Source organism: Apostichopus japonicus, chromosome 12, assembly GCF_037975245.1.
Source record: "Apostichopus japonicus isolate 1M-3 chromosome 12, ASM3797524v1, whole genome shotgun sequence".
NCBI classification, from domain to species: Eukaryota; Metazoa; Echinodermata; class Holothuroidea; order Aspidochirotida; family Stichopodidae; genus Apostichopus; species Apostichopus japonicus.
Genome location: NC_092572.1, coordinates 14,377,166 through 14,397,232, shown reverse-complemented (window position 1 = coordinate 14,397,232; position 20,067 = coordinate 14,377,166). Strand labels below are relative to the sequence as shown.

Genomic DNA, 20,067 nt, shown 5'->3' with positions numbered 1-20,067 from the left:
GGTAGTAAATAGAACTTATTGTAGTTGTAAAGCATTCATGACACCAATGAACCGGCTGTTGATTCATTAATTTAACTTGTTATACACAGTCCAAGCTAGATACATAAATGCTGTTAGGTTATTTGTAACATATTTCTTGCTTAAAGAATGTTAAATGTGGACGCATATTTCGATCTTTACAGAAGTTGCAACCTCTAGCTAATATATTTGGTTCATATATTTTGGGAGGGCGGGGGGGGGAGGGGTGAGAGTTTAAAACTCGTTTTGAGCATGTATGTTTTCAATTTGGTGTCATAGTGTAATCCCTACAGAATCCCTTACATCCCAAACGACCCAAATTTTTGAGCAGGAAAAACAAAACATCTGTGCGCAAAAAAATGTCAGATTAAGTTTTAAGTCAGCGTTAAGACAATTGTAAGGTTTGCGTTTTACCTTTAAGATACCACATGTTTAAGCGAATTTTTTATAAAGTGCATCTTAGCCTGACATCAATCGACCAAGGATATTTTACGTGAAAAACGGCGTGTGAAAATTCCACACAACATGTCGCCGGAATGGATTCAGTTTGCATAACCGTTGTTATTGATTAAAACAATTGGTCCATCTGACAAACACAAAATGATACTGCTATATAATTTGTAAAGTATAAAATGGAAAAGCTTCAAAAAAACATCACTCGAAGTGGTTCAGTGTATGTGATATATTTTAAGTTTAGTTGAAACTTGAAATTACATGGTAAACTGTTTCCTGAAATTCTGTTAGCACCTTAGGAGGTTTAGTTTTTATGAAAAAAATATACATGACACATATCGCAACATACCTCACCTTGTACTATTAACAGCCAGTTCTGGTCCACCCATTTTCCTCCTGCGCTTGTTATTTGTGTACACGTATAATTTCCTGCGTAATGATAGGTAGTATTCTTAATTATAAGTGACGCGGTGGTGTCAATTCTTTCCGTTCCACAAGTATTGTCCTCCTCATTCTTAAATGGTAAGTCAACTATTACTACTTTCTCTCCGTGTAACCACTGTACTACATATTGATTACGAAATGTTTCGAAGGAGCATTTAATCCTTGCCGAAGAACCAATATTAGCCAGTTGTTATCTCCTGTCTTCCCTTGTTATCCTGTTTTTTTGAAGAATCTGAAATAAAAATGCTAGAATGGAATAATCTCATCATATCATAAGACACGCAAAGTTTGGTGATATTTTATCAAAGCTAGGTTTTCATTCTGTATTTTGATTAGATTGTGTCCTTTTCATTTCTAATTTTAAAGAAGAATACGAGACGGAGCACTGTGAAATGTATTAATGACTTTCGTTTCCTTACCAACTAACGTAAGAGTAGAAACAATTGCCATTATGAAAACAAAGCGCAGTAAAACTAATATTCTCCACTTTAAAGACATTTTAAAGAGAAATCAGCTTCTCGGTTCAGCAGATGTTGTGGCCTGAGTTTCTGCTAGCACTCTGTTCAATCTATGAATAGGAACTGAAAATACATTGATATTCAAATAAAATGTGTTGTAACTTGTACGGAACTTTACACAAATAATGCAGTTGCCTTAGGCTAACATTATTAGCTACATGTCCCACCATGTGATAGTGCGCATGCATTGATGGTATTGTAGTGAATACACTACTGTCAGGCGAAACAGGAATAACGTGTATAATCAAAAAAGAGAAAAAAAGAGCGGCTTGAAATGAATGCACGTATAACAAAGTACAACGTGTAATATGTATAATGGTAGGCTAGTTCATACAAATGTGATGAATACATCTTAAAACGGAAGTTAAAAATTCCCAAATATAAACAAAAATTTGATACAAGCGACTATGCCTCATTTGTGTTCCTTAGTTTGCAGTGATAGATATGTTATCAAACTTAGGTATGTTGTTCGTTTTTTTTTTTTTTTGCGACGGTTATACAGGCATGTATACAGAGTTCTTGGAGGGGGGTGGTTGACGGGTTGAGAGATTGGTATTGTTTCGATATTTGTCATGGTGATACTTCTTAGGGGACAAAAATCCCTTCCTTTTAATAAGATTTAAAAACCCGCTATTTAGTATAAAACTTCCGTTAATTTTTCGCCGCTGGCCACTTCTGCAACTTTCAAGGTTATCAGTCTGAAACATTAGCGAGTGTGTTACTTAATCAATCCTCCAAGCCAGGCATAGAAACGAGCGTAGAAAATGTCATTATGGCAGTGGTATGAAAGGGCGCATTTACAAATGAGTCGTCCCCATGCTATTGTTTTACCATATGGAACCATCCAATTATGCACACAAATCCACTAAGGGGCGCGATATAGCAGCTATTTAATAGCATGTTTAAAAAATGTCTATTTAGTGAACCCCTAGTCTCCAGTACAGTACATGTATGAATCAGGCAGGTGTTTCTTATTATGCTCTATTTCCTTCGGTTTTGTTGATTTTTGATATAATTAGGTAGTTTTTTAGACTGGAGATGATCATTTTATTTTAATAATTCAAATTTGCTAGCTCATTTTTCAGTGTTACTGACAAAATGATGCTGTCAATAGCTTGATTGGATGCTTACATGTATTACCAATACAGGATGTTTCACTCTACGTAATATCACTTTGATGTGAAACGACTTTGATGTTGTTATGGAGGATGCGATCATTGTCGATAGCTCTCGTGTCGAGCTGCCATTTCTTGGAGTAACACGTTATAAATGAAGGTGCATTCTGTCTTAACAGTCAGCAAAACAGTAACTTCGAATAAATAACACCACTGCTCTTACTGAAATGAGTATAAACAACGGTTTGTTGGGCAATATCTATATGGTTTGACGATACAACTTAGCCTGAAACACTTCCTGTAATTACAGATACTATGCTACTGTATCAACCATGGTTTCGTGGGGCAATAAAGCAATCAATTGACTTAAAAAAAAGGCAGATTAATTTATAGTGTGCATTTATTGATGTTAACATCGTTCAATTATAGCAAGATTGTGATTGAATATTTACTTGTATGAGTGTGTTATTTTGTTTTTGTTCTTTCTAGTTCATATGCGTTGTATATGCTTAAAGTACCAGTCCAAGTCCGTCAACACAGGATACACAGTTTACCGCCAACGACATGTTCGCATCTCCTTTAAAGTGCTTAATAAGTGAACATTCCAAGTTTTCGAAAGTGTTCTTTAGAAGAGTAATTTATGTTTTATAGCGTCTAGTAGTAATAATATCAAGTGTTTATTTTTGTTTTTATTGCTTTCTCCCGTCACTTCTTTACGGGTATAGCCAGGGCTACGGGGAAGTGATGTTATCATTTTTTTAAACAAGCATTTGTTTTACCATGCAATATAATGGAAATGGCATGCTTAGTGGATACGGAATTGTCATTATCCAGTTACATTTTTTTTTAAAGTAACAGGAATAATATAAATTTACTATTTTGAGATTGTCCCGATGTGGTTTTCATGTTTTTTTTAACAAACGGATATGTGGATGGACATGGGAAATACATTACTCTCACATTAGTAAAGGAATCACATGTTGCGTATTACCAAAAAATGAGTCAATATAACGTCAAGCCTTTTTTTTGAGGAATAAAATTGCAATACGTTATTTTGTTGTTAAATAAACTGCTTAAATCGTTGTTATTTTTCAAAATGTAATATACGAACCGAAATGATTCTTTCTTGACAGTACTAGGCTAGTCTGCAATACTTTCAGACTTTGTGTCATTTTCTGCTACTAATAGTCCGTAACATTTGATTTTGTCCCAGAGAACAAAAAAAAATAATAATGACGGGTTTACCTCGTATGGATAAAAATAAAAGGAACCATGACATTACATTATTAACTTTGCTTCACTGAAAACACGTCCTAGCTGGCACGTGTGAGCACTTGGTCATCAATTAACCTGAACTTAATCATGAATTTATCTGCTAGCAAAGGAATTCATGACTGGGATGTGTTATTGTTTGGTCATCGGATGGTTCGCTCTGTTACTGACACGTTATTATCAAGAGAAAATGGTACAGTCTGTGACATTCATTACGCAACGGTGCTGGGCAAATGTCACCATCTGATTTCTCTAAAATAGTAAAAGAAGTCTCGCACTATGCACCGTGATTAATGCAGCACACAATACTTTCGGAATGACGATTCTGTAGGGTCACTACTCTCTCGATAAGGACCTTTTGAACGAGAAAGGCTCGGATACAAAGCCTCTCTTTACACGTGATCCATTTTGCCCGCTCATATAAAATACAATTTTGCATTCTCATGTAGAATCAAATACCTTAAAGGGATAACGTATTCCGCGCTGGGATTATAGAAATATTACGTAATGATTACATAAAGTCATTTCCAGATAAGCAAACTCCAGCCGATTGTGTTTTTTAGTTACTAGTCACCGGTTACAAAAGACAATTGTTACCTTCCATTCTTCACCATTGATGTTGATGTTATGCTTCGACCACGAAGCCTTTGAATATCAAGCTCTAACTTCCAAGACGAAGATCATCAGCATACTGATCACACTTTATTAAACACCACTTCGGGAAACAAGAGGATAAATCGTGCGTATCCAAGAGAATGTACTCCGAGGTGACGAAGGCGTACAATGACGGCAACTGCAATGAACAATATCTGAACTGAGACTTCTGGATTATTACAACTTAAATCCTTTTGAGACTTTTTTTACAAATTTAAGATCCGCTATCTCACATGTCTTCATATTGTCAAGTCAAACCATATAAAGAGTACACCTCTTTATTTTACAAATTCCAGCGATTCTCATATGAACCTTTATATATTTTGCAGCCCACTAACCCAAAATTCTGGTTTAATTTTAAGTTCTTCCAATAACAGAAGTCTTACTTTTTTTTTCTTTTTTTCATATGTTTCCCTTCTTGCTAAAATTAAAGAAATAAACATGCAAATTAATTAGTAAAAATGAAAATCGTAAACACTATTTGTAAGTTTAGGTAGTTTACTTTACATACCGTATATATAGATCAGTAGGAAAACAGTAAACAAGGTTTCAACTACAAGCAGAAAGAGCTGTACGATCCATCTAGCTGATGATTAATCTGAAGAAAAAATAACAAAATTCTTTCTTTGTTCGATCGACCCATTTTGATTTAGAATCATAAGTAGACATCATATGATACACACACACACACACACACACACACACACATATATATATATATAAATATATATATATATATATAAATATATAAACATTTAAAAATATATACAAGTAAAGAAGGTCACTTGTTTGGCTGGATGAATGTGTTAAACAGTTGGGCTGACAGACAAACAGGCGGACACCCTGACAGACGGACGGATGACTGAATGGATCGAGGGAGGATATTACATAGATTAACGGATTGATATATACGCCCTTAGTTTACTTGCAAGTGTTTGTTCTTTAGCTGTATCTTTTTTGTCCAGTCTGACATGGGCAAGTCTTGCACATACGTGTCCATCTTCACGAACAATAGCTTCACATGTCAGAGGTAATCCAAACTCATTCGGCACCGTAATTGTTTCTGATATTGTACTGGATTCTTCATTCAAGAGATGTTCACTGAACCATTGTTCTTTTGAACCATTAAACCATTTCAAAGATAACGATGATGCGCCACCTTTTGCCGTACAAGTTAATTTCGTTTCCTTAGAGGGCTCCACTTGAAGAGTGCAACTTTCACTGAGTTCACATTGTTCGATTCCGAATGTGAATGTAAGAAACATTACAAACTTAACCCTTTCATTCACAGAATATCAAAGATGTAAGGTTTGTTCCAACTTTCGAAAATACCTAATACTGAATGTGTCACAAACACTTACAAAACCACGATTTTAAACCCATAAATAGTCGAAAACAGTCTTTAAAAAATGTACACTACCAAGCAAATTGTTTTTTGAGCTTTCATCGTCCATGCAATCAGTTCATAGAAGGGATGAATTGTTTACAAGATTAATATGATAGGATGTTCATTGTGTACAGGGAAAGATATTTTCAAACATGCTTCAAATATTTACCTAAGAGTTGCAGTACTATGTTACAAGATACACATGATTAACAACGGTACTTACCATTCACCGTGACCTCAATCGACACAGCCCCGCGACAGTTGGTATTTTCTGATACAATTCTCTAATGATATCTTCCCCCTTCTGCTAGGGTAACATTGTAAATGACGAGACTACCATCCTCATTCACTAAATATTTCTCCGAATCAGAGCTAGGGATGCCAAGCACTCTTGATGCTACCCTCTGGCTAGTTGCAAAATCTTCTCCTTTACTCCAGAAGTAAGCCGTCTCATCGCCTTTCGGTACACACGGCACCACTGCTGTTCCACCTTTCTCGACGGAGAATACTGGCCAGTTTGCAAGACCTGGTTCAACTAGATTAAATACATGTACAAGTTTTATTTGAGTTTTGAATACATGATCCAGAAGTTTTATTTTCCTTGCTTAATCTAAATGATGCGATATTTTCTTAGTTATCATTGCTTTCATGGATAAAAAACAATAAATTCTTTAACTCAAATCCAAGTAACATGCAACATTGTTATATTGCTGAAAATACAGCTCTTCAGATGAAGTGTATATTAGAGGCGTTGGAAATTGTTCATCATTAACTATAGAAATATTGAAGTTAGCAGAGCCTTTTTGAAGAGTTCAGTAATTGAGGGTGTTGGGCGGGGAGGGGAGGGGTTGAGGGGTACAGTGCAGTTTAAAGGGACATTTAACAAGGTGATTATATTACACATTATCACGGGCGGATCAATGATTTTATGAAGAAGGCTGGATGATCATTAGATTATTGCAGTGAACTCCTTTTTAAGGAGATGTTCTGGGGAAATTATTCTTATGAAATTATGCTGTCTGGGGCACTTTTAAACAATAACTTGGTTCTATAGCTTAGTATAACGCATGCGTTTGCTAAAAAAAAATAATTTTATTTCTTCTGTTGGTAAAAAGGGGAGGAGAGACAGACGCAAATTCAAGAATCAGGTCGAAGGTTTTGATATGAACAGTTTACATTCCGATTTAACAAATCGCATATCCAATTATTTTTTGGATGATGGACGAACTTGAAAAAATAGGAGAAAAGAAGTTGACATTTTTATCGTCTCATTTTGGCCATCGTAGCATCTACAGATTTGGCTAAATTTCTGCTTGTATATACCTTAAGCTCTACCGGTTTTATGAAACTATACATGCACATTCTGATAGCCTTCTACTCTACCCTCTATCGGTTTGTATCTTTAGTGGGGGAGTGGGTGCTCTGGTTGATAAAGGGTAGGGTTTGTGAGGGTAGGTGCGATCTTGTTGTCGGGGTTCGTACTATTTCCTAAGTTTGAATTACTACCTTCAATGGTTTTTTCTATGTATTTCGGATTTTTTTTTTTCCTTTTTTTGTATGAACTCTTCGACAAGACCTCTGTTTTTTTTTTCTTTTGAGTTTCACTTCCCTCTATTGTATTGCTGTTCATATATTTTGCAACGTGTTCTACTTGATTTTGTAGTAAAACAAATAAACGAAACGAGTTTGTAACATGTTGGAAACGAGCCTAAATTGTTATAAGAATTACATTCTTGTGATGCTAGAATCTCTGAATTAACGTAAGTTCATTCAAATGTGCAGTTTTTCTTCACACCCCTATCTCCTAAAGAAGCCGATATTTTTGTTTATTGTCTAAAGTCTAGAGACTAATGCGCAGGTTTATTGATATCAATGGTAGCAATATTTAAGGTTGGGTTAAAAAATTGGGTAAAAAAATATATAACACGGAGAAATGCTGATATCGTTCTGGAAATATATCAGAATTATCCATTTTAGTAGAAATTAGTAAATAAACTTTGTTGGAGCAATTTTTTTTTTTGGGCGGGGGCGGGGGTGAGCATATATCTCTATTGGGTTACACATTTTTAGTATGTTAAAAAGAGCTCCTGGTACGCTACAAACAAGAGTAGACTAATTGAATGTTACCAAATCGAACTAAACTAATATATATTGCATAGAGTATCTTGGATAAAATAATTTTCTACGTATACTATTTTAGATTTAGTTCGAAAACTACTGCAATCAAGTAATGCATTTGTTGGAACTACACATATTCTCCACTATAACTGTAATCTTCATAATACATGCTACCGATTTATCAGCACCATCTTTTCCTTAATGTGGAACAAAACTTTAAGATTTATAGTACAGATACTTTAATCTCTGTGTGAATCGGTTCAATCAGTCGATTAATATCCGTGATATTATCCAATATGCGTATAGGCCAAATTAATAATTATCGAACTATAAGACAGGGATAAAGAAAATAAATGAAATAAATGCTAAGAATTCAACCCTATTGAGCGAGGTGCGAGACACTTGCACATTTAACTCATATTATATTTGAAGAAATTCACAGCTTACCACACAGACTTGAAAGACAGCTGACCAAAATTAAAGAAAAGCCAACAATGTTCATAGTGTTGGCTTCCTGCAACGGAGAAACAGATGATACATTAAGTGACATACTAATATAAAAATGGTGTCAACACAACCCAAGCCTACAGCTTCGTTTGTTTAATAACCATTAGATTAATCCTTGTTTGAGGTATGCATAGATTGAGTAGCAACTTCGTTGAGAGTTGAATGCATGTATAGTCTGAGTTAGAAATCTGAGTAGAGAATGTAAGATATCGTGAAGAATTAGATGGCGTAATTACCAATGTATGTATGCATCATTTATATATGATAATATCATGTGTTGATGAGAGATTTCGCATCTTTCTCTGATGGTAAAGTCTTGTTTACTTATGATAAATTGTATGCATTATTTAACTGTATAATATCGTACAAATCGAAAAACGTGTTTATACTTACCCCGAACCATTTCAAAAATCTTACTCTAGTATTTAACAACAAAGGAACTACGCTTTCTCGATGTGAAACAAAATCTTTCGGTCTAAGATATTGCACATTCCACATTTCATATTAATCGCATACAGTTCCCCTAACCCACTAGTTTGAATCTAACCAATCAGAGATGCAGGTTTAGCTATGAGCCGTTGCTAAAAATAGATTCAAACGTCGAGTTGGTAACTTGGTACAACCGGCGAGCTGGACTCTAACAGCTCCCTGGTACAAATGCCATAGACAATCTACACAAATCAAGCATTGTGTTGTATTACGTATTGGCAAATGACGTTCGTACCTTTAAAATATTCATATTATGGGCGAGGTTATTTGGGTCCCAACGGAAAATATCTTCGAGAGAAACAAAGTTGAAAGTTGTAAATTTTTCGACTTTTTATGCCACCATTTGAAGTAAGATTTGAATAGATAAGCTAGTTATGTGTGTCGTAATGGCATCGTGGAATCAGTGAGGTTGAGAAAAACCATTGAAAAGAACGCAGAATTCCTCATTTAACAAGGAGTCCCTGATCTTACGCGTATCTAATCACCGCTTACTACAGAAACAGAACCCATGATATGAAGCCTCAACTAACTCAAAAAGGAAGAAATGTATACCAATGCACAGCCTGAAGTTCTCGGATGACCTCCCCATTCATTACCTAGCGCAAATCATTCTATCAATAATGTTGTTTTCATTGCTCATTAAAACAATTGAATACATACCGCGCCTATATATTTAGCTACCGTAAATTAGACCTATCCAAGCTGTGCTGGGGCAATGTATCACTATTTTTTTAATTTATTTTTTTGTGGATTGCCAGCAACCAAACTAAAAAAGTGTGTACCCTAAGCTTACTACTATTTATCTCTCAAAAAGTTACGTAATGGATTAGAGCAATTTATCACAAAGTGGCGATGCAATTATTTCAAGTGCAGCAGATCCCTCGGTCTGTAGCTGTCGTACGACATGCCAGCGAACATCGGGTTAAAGGGTTTGCCCCCGTCGCATGGAGGATTTGTTTTACCCTGACAAATGCATTGTTTCATAGCCAATAGAAAAAGTGTGTACAACTATCATGTATAGCACCTTCGTGTAGTAGTTGCTCGCACATACCGCACACTACGATTACACAGTAGGCCTTTAGGGTACGCAGAACTGAGATACGGATTGGAATTTCGCACACCTTAGAACTTTGCGGTAACAGTGCCAGAACCATATCCTGTTTATAGTTAAGGATGAAAATGCCACAATAAAGGAATGAATCTGTTATCGCTAGGACAGAGGGCGGCATTGCTTTTATTTTTAAATCGGGGAATACGGGGGCAATACGGGAGACAAGATTAGCTGAGAGAATACCTTTAAGTAATCACTTGTACTACATAATTTTATCGTTATGTGTAAATGGCCAACGCGAAAGTCGCTACATACCTTCTGTTGCTTAAACATCTTGACACTAAGAAGTGTGTAACTAAGAAAATTTGATCTTTTCTTTCAATGCGTCGTATTATACTTGCATAATAACCATGGCATGCCTTGTCAGTGTATTTCTTCATTGTAATTCATACAATACTCCATTGTAAGCCTACCATAGTCACAACGAACATGTTACTATATGCTACTCTTCTGTTGTCCTTTTATTACACTATATATTTTATTTTAATTTTTTTACCTTTACTGACTTTATTGTTCAATCACCTTTGTATCTTGGTCGGAAGTGATCTGACGGAAACCGATAAAAAAAACTGATGTTATAAAACCTTTTGTTTATCAGACATTGCATGACATAAGATATCGTTTATATGTTTATTAGTTATTTCTTAAAGAATAAAAATAAATCAAACAATGAGGCCGCTATGTGAAACATGTATCTGTATTGTATAGAGACATTTTGCTCATTGTATTAGTTTTCAACTTGTGTCTATTATTTTCGCTTCCGGTATTTGTTAAGTTATCGCGATAATAATTAATTTAGTTCAATATTGAATCAAGAAACTTGAGTCACAAGTAAAAGAATAAAAAAAATGTTATTTTGTCAATTGTTTTGGTTAATCCGATTATTATTTTTATGTATTTTATCTTTATTATACTTATAAGAACAATCGTTTTGGCTAGATATATGCTAGACGATGAAAAAAATTGGTCAGTCTTGTCACTACAAATTACTTTCAATGCGGATACAAATTTTATCAAGATCTTTGATCCAGAAATTGCTCTATGTTATTTAGAACCATTTTTTTGCACCATTGGCTTAAAAGCTGATCAAAGATGTGGGAAATGAGACTATTCCCCACTCCCTCCATTCCCCGCCAGTGAAATATTTTCCATGAAATTGTGATGTGTATGAATCTCTATGCTTACAACTCCTCGACGTCAATAACCAATCCTAGTACCACTTGGGTTGTACACTCCTCCACCCCTCCCCACATACCTCTGTCGTAATGACACCGTGATTCCATTTATCTCTATCCCCCTCCTCCACCTCACATCCCACCCCATTAATTCCCACACTTAATTAGCCATTTCTCATTATCTCTGAAAGTTCTTATTTTATTATTCAAGCCAACATTTATTATACTAAGTGACCACCTCCTCCTCCGTCTACCTCAACCAACATATATTTCCCAATATGCTTACCCACCCCCACCCCATTCCCCAAGGCCACCCTCAACCCGCGTCAATGGAGGACACGTTCATACTTTCAACTTATAATCCCTTCGAGTATTTAAACCATTACGACTTCACACGGATGTTAAATTTCTTTTGTTTTTTAATCTTTGTCACTCTGAAAATGTCTAAAGGGAACTGAAACCCATTCCCATACCCAACCTGTCACGCTCTGTTGGGTAATTTAAAGCCCGACCTACTAACTGTTAACTGTTTTTGTTTGCTCATCCGATGAATGGTGCAAGGAACAAGCTCGGCTATATATCCAGATTTGAGTAAACAGCAAAAAATCTGGACAAAAGAAATAATGTACGAAGAAAGAAAAGGAAAAGAATCGTTCCACGGTTTAGGCTACTATTTACGTATGAAACAGGTATGACTACAATATACTATGATTGCCTGCCATACCATTATTAGGCCCCTCATACAAACCACAACTCCCACCCCCACCCCCCCCCCCCTCCATCCTCTCATATAAAACTCAAGTTCAAAAGGTTTACATGCTGATAGAAATAACAGGTTAGTTAGTGGCTTATTGTATTGACTATTTTTCGAAACTTTGATGAGATAACTAACAAATTAGATCACTCACCCAAGTTTTCAACCCGTTCCCTTACCCCCCTCCCCAACTTGAACAATGTGTCACGTTGAGAGCTCATTTTCATTACTTTACAAAACCACATTCAACCCCACTTTTTACACAAATTATCACCTCCAATCCCAGACCACCATTATCATTTAAGTAATCACTTGTAGTACATAATGTCATCGTTAATGTAAATGACCAACAAGAAAGTCACCTCCGGATAATGACGCTACATACCTTCTTTTGCTTATACATGTGGATACTAAAAATTGTGTAACTAAAAAAATGTTTAACTCTTAAACAGGAAAGACAAACACTTTTTCAGTCGATAAATGTTCCTATTCACATGAACCACTCACTTAGATTGGTTTAAAGTATATTGAAGGTTACAAGGGTAACAAAATAGCGAAAATATGATCTGTTTTCCTAAGAATATAGGTTTTATCAAAATAATGAAACGAAGAGTCGGGTTTAACATCCTGTATTTGGTTACAATACTTTGAGTACAGCGAAATTTTAACCAGCTCTATAGACTAAGCTATTCCAAAAGTATATTCTCGTGAAACTCCACTAAGTAGTTGAAAAAAATATTTGTTGAACCATAAAGACTGATTTGGCGCCCAAGATATATCTGTCATTAAAATATAAAAGACATAGACTACATCACAATAAACGAAATATCACACAAGGTATAATGATGTATAATCCAGATACAAGGACAACGGTTCCTAATGCAGCACTAAATAAACAGCCAGCCTGAATCGAAACTAAATACCTACTAGATGCCACATCCTTTGTCACTGATGTTATGTTGGCATTATAATAATTATATTAGTACTATGTTTTTGTTCCATACGCTATGGCGTGGCGGAGTCAGTTTGTAATCTAGACTTAAATCAGTCCTAATATCCGTGGGTGCTATGAGCCGTTACTTATAAACGATATATATTTTTTATATCATAATTTGACAGTCATTAACAGCGGGCAAATAAGTGTTCTTTTGACAAAAAATTATGATAAGATATTTGCAGAAATACCTTCTAGATAATTTTGCTATGAAAACTAAAAATTATTCAAGTAAACGAGGGAATGTTAAGGGAAAGATTACGTTACATTGGGGTATTGGTTTCAATCTGGCTCGTTATGGGGTAAAACACAGTCATTAGACCATAGTCCCTTAAACTGTGCGCATTGTCCATATCTCTTTACAAATGCTCACTCACTTTCGCTACATCTTGGTTCTAACATGTTTCGTAGAACTCAGAGATCATCCTTTGTAACTGGTAGGCTTGGTTAACAGCCAACAGTTTGTGTAATCGTTAAAGCATTCCAGTATTAAGTAATTCGCTGATCTTTAGTCTAAGCTAAATTTGTATTGAAACACTTTCCTGAGTCTGCACGTGTACGCAACTAACGCATAAAGTGACTACACGATACAAATACACGTTTTACTTTAAGGCTAACGTTAGACTAATTTTGGAAAGCCAGTGCATATTCTCAAGCATATTGTCCTTATTATTATAAAGATAATTACCGTCCGATCGTATATAAGCAAGTATAGAGGTTTATCATAAAAGTGTGAATCCTCAACCAAGAAAATACCGCAAGACTCCAAAGATTGACCTCAAATGGTGAGTCGAAATGTTCGATTGAAATGGCATTGCCCATGACCACTCTATGCAAAGACAATCTGCCAACTCGAAATCACTAGACCAACAGTTTGACATGTATGTATGTATTTGTGTATGTACGCGTGTGTGTATGTATGGGTGTTTATGCGTGTGTGTGTATGCGTGTAAATATGTATGTATTAAAGATCCTCCTGCATGAACTCACAAAGAAGCCACATTGGCTTATCAAAGCCGCAAGCTGACGGAAGTTTCTTATGTGTTGTACATTTTCATATTTCAGAATGAAACATATCCAAATTGAGCAAGATTCTTCAGCAGTCACTTCATAACACTGGGACCCTTTTTTTCGATTGGGAATTTTAAAAATTAGCATAAAAAGCATAATTTAGCATATTTTGTACAAATATGATGCCATACTGGTGTACACTCATTTGGTGAGGCCGTTGCAATAGCATTATTTAAAGGTTTTCTGGTGAACAAAGCATCATAAAAAATGCCCCGTGTATTTCATATCATCATAAGTGATAGCGGACCGATTAAAATTTGGCTGATAACTGAGTATATGCTTTGTAAGATTTTTTAATAAGACAGATTTAAATTAAGTTATCGAGTCATTTCAAAAATGTTGCATGTAAACAGCATGACAAAAGTTTACAACACTATAACAACGTAACAACCATCTTTTGAAACGGAAGTGTTGTACAGCATTATATCAGCCATAAAACATAAGATAACAGAATGATCATGATGAAGCAAATTTATAAATAATAATATAATAAATAATGTTATGATTTCTATGTCTATATATCAAAATATGTTTGCTATGGATTTGATCAGAATATCACCAACTGGTAAATTCTTAGGTTATTTCAAGTCAATAAAGCACGTAAAGGGCTCTCAAGCACGCGCCATAACACGCATTTTATGGTTACGAAGTGACACTAGCAGATGACGTATCCGAGTGCCAACTGTAACATCTAACTTGGCTTTGGAAAAAAAAATAACTTATCCTCTTCTTACAAAACTCAGTCGTAAAACGATCAAAAGAATATTCTTACTTTGACAACTAGTCGCTGCTATTACAATAATGATGACTAGTACACAGATGAGTAGGCTGACAGCTGTTTGGATATTTTTCTGGATAAACATGGACAAGCTGACTGTGTGAAAGACAAATTAAAACATGCATATTAAATATACAATATATGCTTACAGGCTTCAAATTTTGAATAAAATAATTCTTACAGCCCAAATAGGAACTGTCCGGATGTTATTTGGTTTGGGATATTTGAACAGTCTCGGTAAAAATAATACTTTACTGCCTGAACTGTTTACGTAATTTGAGCTTATCTTCCTGCTTAAAACTTAAGTGCAATATATAGCCTACACGTGTGTCTTTAATGAAGGACCATTTCTGTATCCATTCAGAAAAAAAAAACACGTAGGCAATTAATGGAATTGCAGATCTCATCCTCGAATTAGGGTGTGAAGGTAATAACAAATATCATACAAACAATGTAACTCACTACAGGACATCCTCGCGAGTGCAGAACTTTAAGTTATTGTCTCATTAGTTATGTACAAAAGCAATGTTGTTCATCAATAAACTTTCCTTGACTTGAAACTTACACAATTACACAATTACAGACTTTTGATAAGTGCACAGGCTGTATCTAATTTGATCACGTGATATTTGACATTTTGCGTAACATACTACTAGAAAGTATGTATTCTGTGGTATCAGTTTTAGTGTTTAAACCAAATACCGAATGCGCAAACGAGTCAACCAAGATAATGAATGACAGCCTAGTATTATTCAGAATAAACAGTCCGATCGTTGCGGCGGTCGTGGGAGTATGTTAAAGAAATAACATAGTGCTATGTATCTATTTTACTGTAGAAGTCCCTAGACATTCCGTCGATCATTTTACGAGATATTTGATCTGTTAAATAGAGTTGTGTGGGTCAAGAAGTAACAGTAGCCCTATTTGTAATATATAAGTTGTACTATAATATACTCCACATTTGCTATATAGAGTAATGTAAAATACAGTTCATGATACAAGTGCTTAGTAATAATGATAGTGATCAAGCATTTATTTTTACGACGCTTAAGCGAGAACGAGGATGCAATGCCACTAAGGCGTATGTTTTGTTTATGTGTGAGACAAACGGAGAAAGCAAGGAAAAAGGTACATTTCGATGAGAATTGGATGATCGAAATTGGATTAATGTTTATACCAAATATAAATAACTGTACGTGCAACATGCTGATGTAGATTTCCAGGGTTATTAATTTGTATTGATACGCTGTTGAAGATATTATATTCCAACGATACTTCTTTCTAAGCATTAAACATATAGTGTGTCCCTTTACTGAATTTACTAGGAAGCTCTTCTTGAGATATTATTTGAACATATAAACAAAGTTATGCTTTGAAGAGCCTTTTGAGATTGTGCGGACTGGCTGACGAGACAATTTATACAGATGTTTTAATATACAGATTATATATTGGAGAAATGAACTTCATATATTGAAAAGGACCATTGTGCAAATGAACCTTACTTACTTGAAATTTCTACAGGTAAAGCACTACTATCATCAAAAGTGTCTATTGTATTGTTGGCGTGACATCTGTACTCTCCCGTATCAGCACTGTTCACTACCAGACGAAATTCCCATATGAGCTGGAGTGGATTGGTGGTAGCATTCTTTATAGTAGGTGACACTTCATTCACTGTTTCCCATTGGCCAACAACATTCTTTTGTAAGGAAACGTCTGGCGTTGGACGTCCATAGCTAGCACACGTTATCGTTATGTCATCACCCATATGGCTGTACCGTGGCCCGGACAATATCACTACCGTTGCTGGGACTGGATAATGTTAAGAAAAGCCAGGCTTAAATACGGTAGTAAATAGAACTTATTACTGTTGTAAAGTGTCAGTGACACAAAGGAATTGGCTGTTTATACATTAATTTGACTTGTTGAACACATGCTAAGCTAGATATATGCATGCTGTGATGTTATTCGTAATTATTTCTTGCCTAATGTTTGTTTAATTTTACAGGAGTTGAAACCCCTAGCTAACATATTTGATTAATATGATAGTCATGATAGTCTGCAACTTCTCAAAATTATATTTATACTTCGAGAGAGAGAGAAGGAAAGAGGGAGAGAGGGGGGGGGGGGGGGTGTCAGAGTATAAAACTCGTTTCGGGTATGCATTTTCCAGTGTGGTGTTACACTGTCACTTCTCTCTGTCCTAATTGTGGCGGTTTGGACTCTTCAACAAAAGTCATGGTTTTGTTCGGAACTTGCTCACGACATATGTATATATACAAACCCTATGTATAACTCTTAGTAACGTTACGACCAAAAACCTCTTCTTCCACACTGTATATCAGATCCTCCTGCAAGTAGGAACTCGCGAAGGAGCCTCATTGGCTTATCAAAGCCGCAAGCTGACCGAAGTCAGTCTCTTACATTCATTTTTAACGTCCATGATTATGAATTGTTAATTGTCAACAACTCTGTAACTGGATGACATACATTAATCTGGGAGTGGCTCGAACCGGGGACCTTTATGATTGAAAGGCACCGGCGTTAACCACTGAGATAACTCTCCGCTGAGCTAACACTCCACTGAGCTAACACTACCCACATTATTACAATAATGTCAGATTAAGACAACGTTCAGACAATGGTAATGCTTTGCATTTTCCTTTAAGTTACCACATGATAAATATACCTTAATTAGCTACACATGTCTATGCAAACTTGTTATCAAGTGCATCTTAACCTAACATTCCATTTTAACAATTTCCAAGGACACATATTTACGAAACGAATAACATCCTTACTGAATGCTTCCACGAGAACTCCATGGTCGCCTTGAATGTCTGACAAGTTGTTTGAAGCAAAGCATCTTAACCTCTCACTTGATTTCTCACTTGCGAAGTAGTACAGAAATGTTACTGTGATATGTGTTTCATTTCGTCTAACAGGTTCAGGAAAGGAGTTCGTGTTGGTCCATCGCATTTCTAAATCAGCATTGTACTTTTGCAATGTAATATTAGGAGGCGGAAATCCATCATATACGCATGTTATATTGATGTAAGTGTTATTTTCAACAATTAATGGAGTCGTTGACTCTTCTGGAGACTCCCATACTGCAGTGGCGGGGTCTGTAAGTTGTAATGGGAACCAAGAAAATGAGAAAGCAATGGCAGAATAGTTGAATTTAAGGAGAAACACTTCATGAATATTTAAAACTTAATAGATCAAGACAACATGGTCGGTAAACTATTTCCCATTTTTTAATGAAAATACAGTTTTCACAGTTTATTTGTACTTACACATAACTTGTACACGCCTGTAGCTGGAGATATTGAGTCCATTTGTTATAGCACATTTCAACATCTTGTTGTGATAGCTTCGTTTTGCTGTGATTGACACATTGCTGCAAATAGGAACTCTGGGTGCAAATGTGTCGCTGCTTTTGTCTGTTATGAATATTGGAATATCAATCGACCAAAGATATTTTACGTGATAAACGGCGTGTGAAAATTCCACACAACATGTCGCCGGAATGGATTTAGTTTGCATAACCGTTGTAATTGATTCCAAATATGGTCCATCTGAAAACAAAAAATGAAACTGCTATATAATTGGTAAATTATAAACTGGAATAGCTTCGAAAAACATCACTCGAAGTGGTTCAGTGTATGTGATATATTTTCAGTTTAATTGAAACTTGAAATTACATGGTAAACTGTTTCCTGAAATATTGTAAGCACCTTTAGGAGGTTTAGTTTTGATGAAAAAATATACATGACGCATAATGCAACATATCTCACCTTGTACTATTAACAGCCAGTTCTGGTCCACCCATTTTCCTCCTGCGCTTGTAATTTGTGTACACGTGTAATTTCCTGCGTAATGATAGGTAGTATTCTTAATTATAAGTGACGCGGTGGTGTCAATTCTTTCCGTTGCATAATTATTGTCCTCCTCATTCTTAAATGGTAGGTCAACTATTACTACTTTCTCTCCGTGTGACCACTGTACTGCATCTTGATCACGAAATGTTTCGAAGGAGCATCTAATCGTTGCCGAGGAACCAATATTAGCCAGTTTTAATCTCTTGTATTCTCCTGTAATCTTGTTTTTTGAAGAATCTGAAATAAAAATGCTAGAATGGAATAATCTCACCATATCATAAGACACGCAAAGTTTGGTGATATTTTATCAAAGCTAGGTTTTCATTCTGTATTTTGATTAGATTGTGTCCTTTTCATCCCTAATTTTAAAAGAAGAATGTGAGACGAAGCACTGTGAAAACTATTAATGACTTTCGTTTCCTTACCAACTAACGTTAGCCTAGAAACAATTGCTATTATGAAAACAAAGCGCAGTAAAACTAATCTTCTCCACTTTAAAGACATTTTAAAGAGAAATCAGCTTCTCGGTTCAGCAGTTGTTGTGGCCTGAGTTTCTGCTAGCCCTCTGTTCAATCTATGAATAGGAACTGAAAATACATTGGTAGTCAAATGAAGTGTGTTGTAACTTGTACGGAACTTTACACAAATAATTCAGTTGCCTTATGCTAACGTTATTAGCAACAGGTTCCACCATGTGATAGTGCGCATGCGTTGATGATATTGCACAACACAACATACAACACAATACTGTCAGGCGAAACAGGAATAACGTGTATAATTAGTAAAGGAAAAATGGAGCGGCTTGAAATGAGTGCACATATAACAAAGTGCAAACGTTTAATACGTATAATGGCAGGCTAGTTCATATAAATTGGATGAATATATCTTAAAACGGAAGTTACAAATTCTCAAATATTAACACAAATTCGATACAAGCGACTATGCCTCATTTGTGTTCCTTAGTTTGCAGTGATAGGTATGCCATCAAACTTAGGTATGTTGTTCGTGTATTTTGCGACGGTTATACAGGCATGTATACAGATTTCTTGAATGGGGGAGGAGGGGGAGGGATTGGTATTGGAGATAGTTCTTAGGGGACGAATATCCCTTCCTTTGAGAAACATTTGAAAATTTGCCCCTCAGTAAGACTGCCGTAAGTTTTCGCCGCTGGCCAGTTCTGCAACTTTCAAGGTTATCAGTCTGAAGCATTAGCGCGTGTGTTACGTAATCAATCCGCCAAGCCCAATAGAAACGAGCGTAGAAAATACACTTCCTCAGCTCAAATTCCCCTGATCTACCGCGAGAGCCTATTGATTATGCCTGAGGCA

At 35.7% G+C, this 20,067-nt stretch overlaps 1 protein-coding gene across 1 annotated transcript; it reads right to left on the bottom strand.

Annotated features, from left to right (window-relative positions):
• Window positions 1–14,799: 14,799 nt before the first annotated feature.
• On the bottom strand, window positions 14,800–19,348 carry LOC139977275 (uncharacterized). Its single transcript, XM_071986561.1, has 6 exons — window positions 19,165–19,348; window positions 18,656–18,976; window positions 18,155–18,436; window positions 17,660–17,983; window positions 16,365–16,670; window positions 14,800–14,954 (listed from the first exon to the last, which is right to left on the bottom strand). Exons 1-6 carry the CDS (start codon window positions 19,241–19,243, stop codon window positions 14,800–14,802), a joined length of 1,467 nt encoding a protein of 488 aa, XP_071842662.1. The 5' UTR covers window positions 19,244–19,348.
• Window positions 19,349–20,067: the final 719 nt, after the last annotated feature.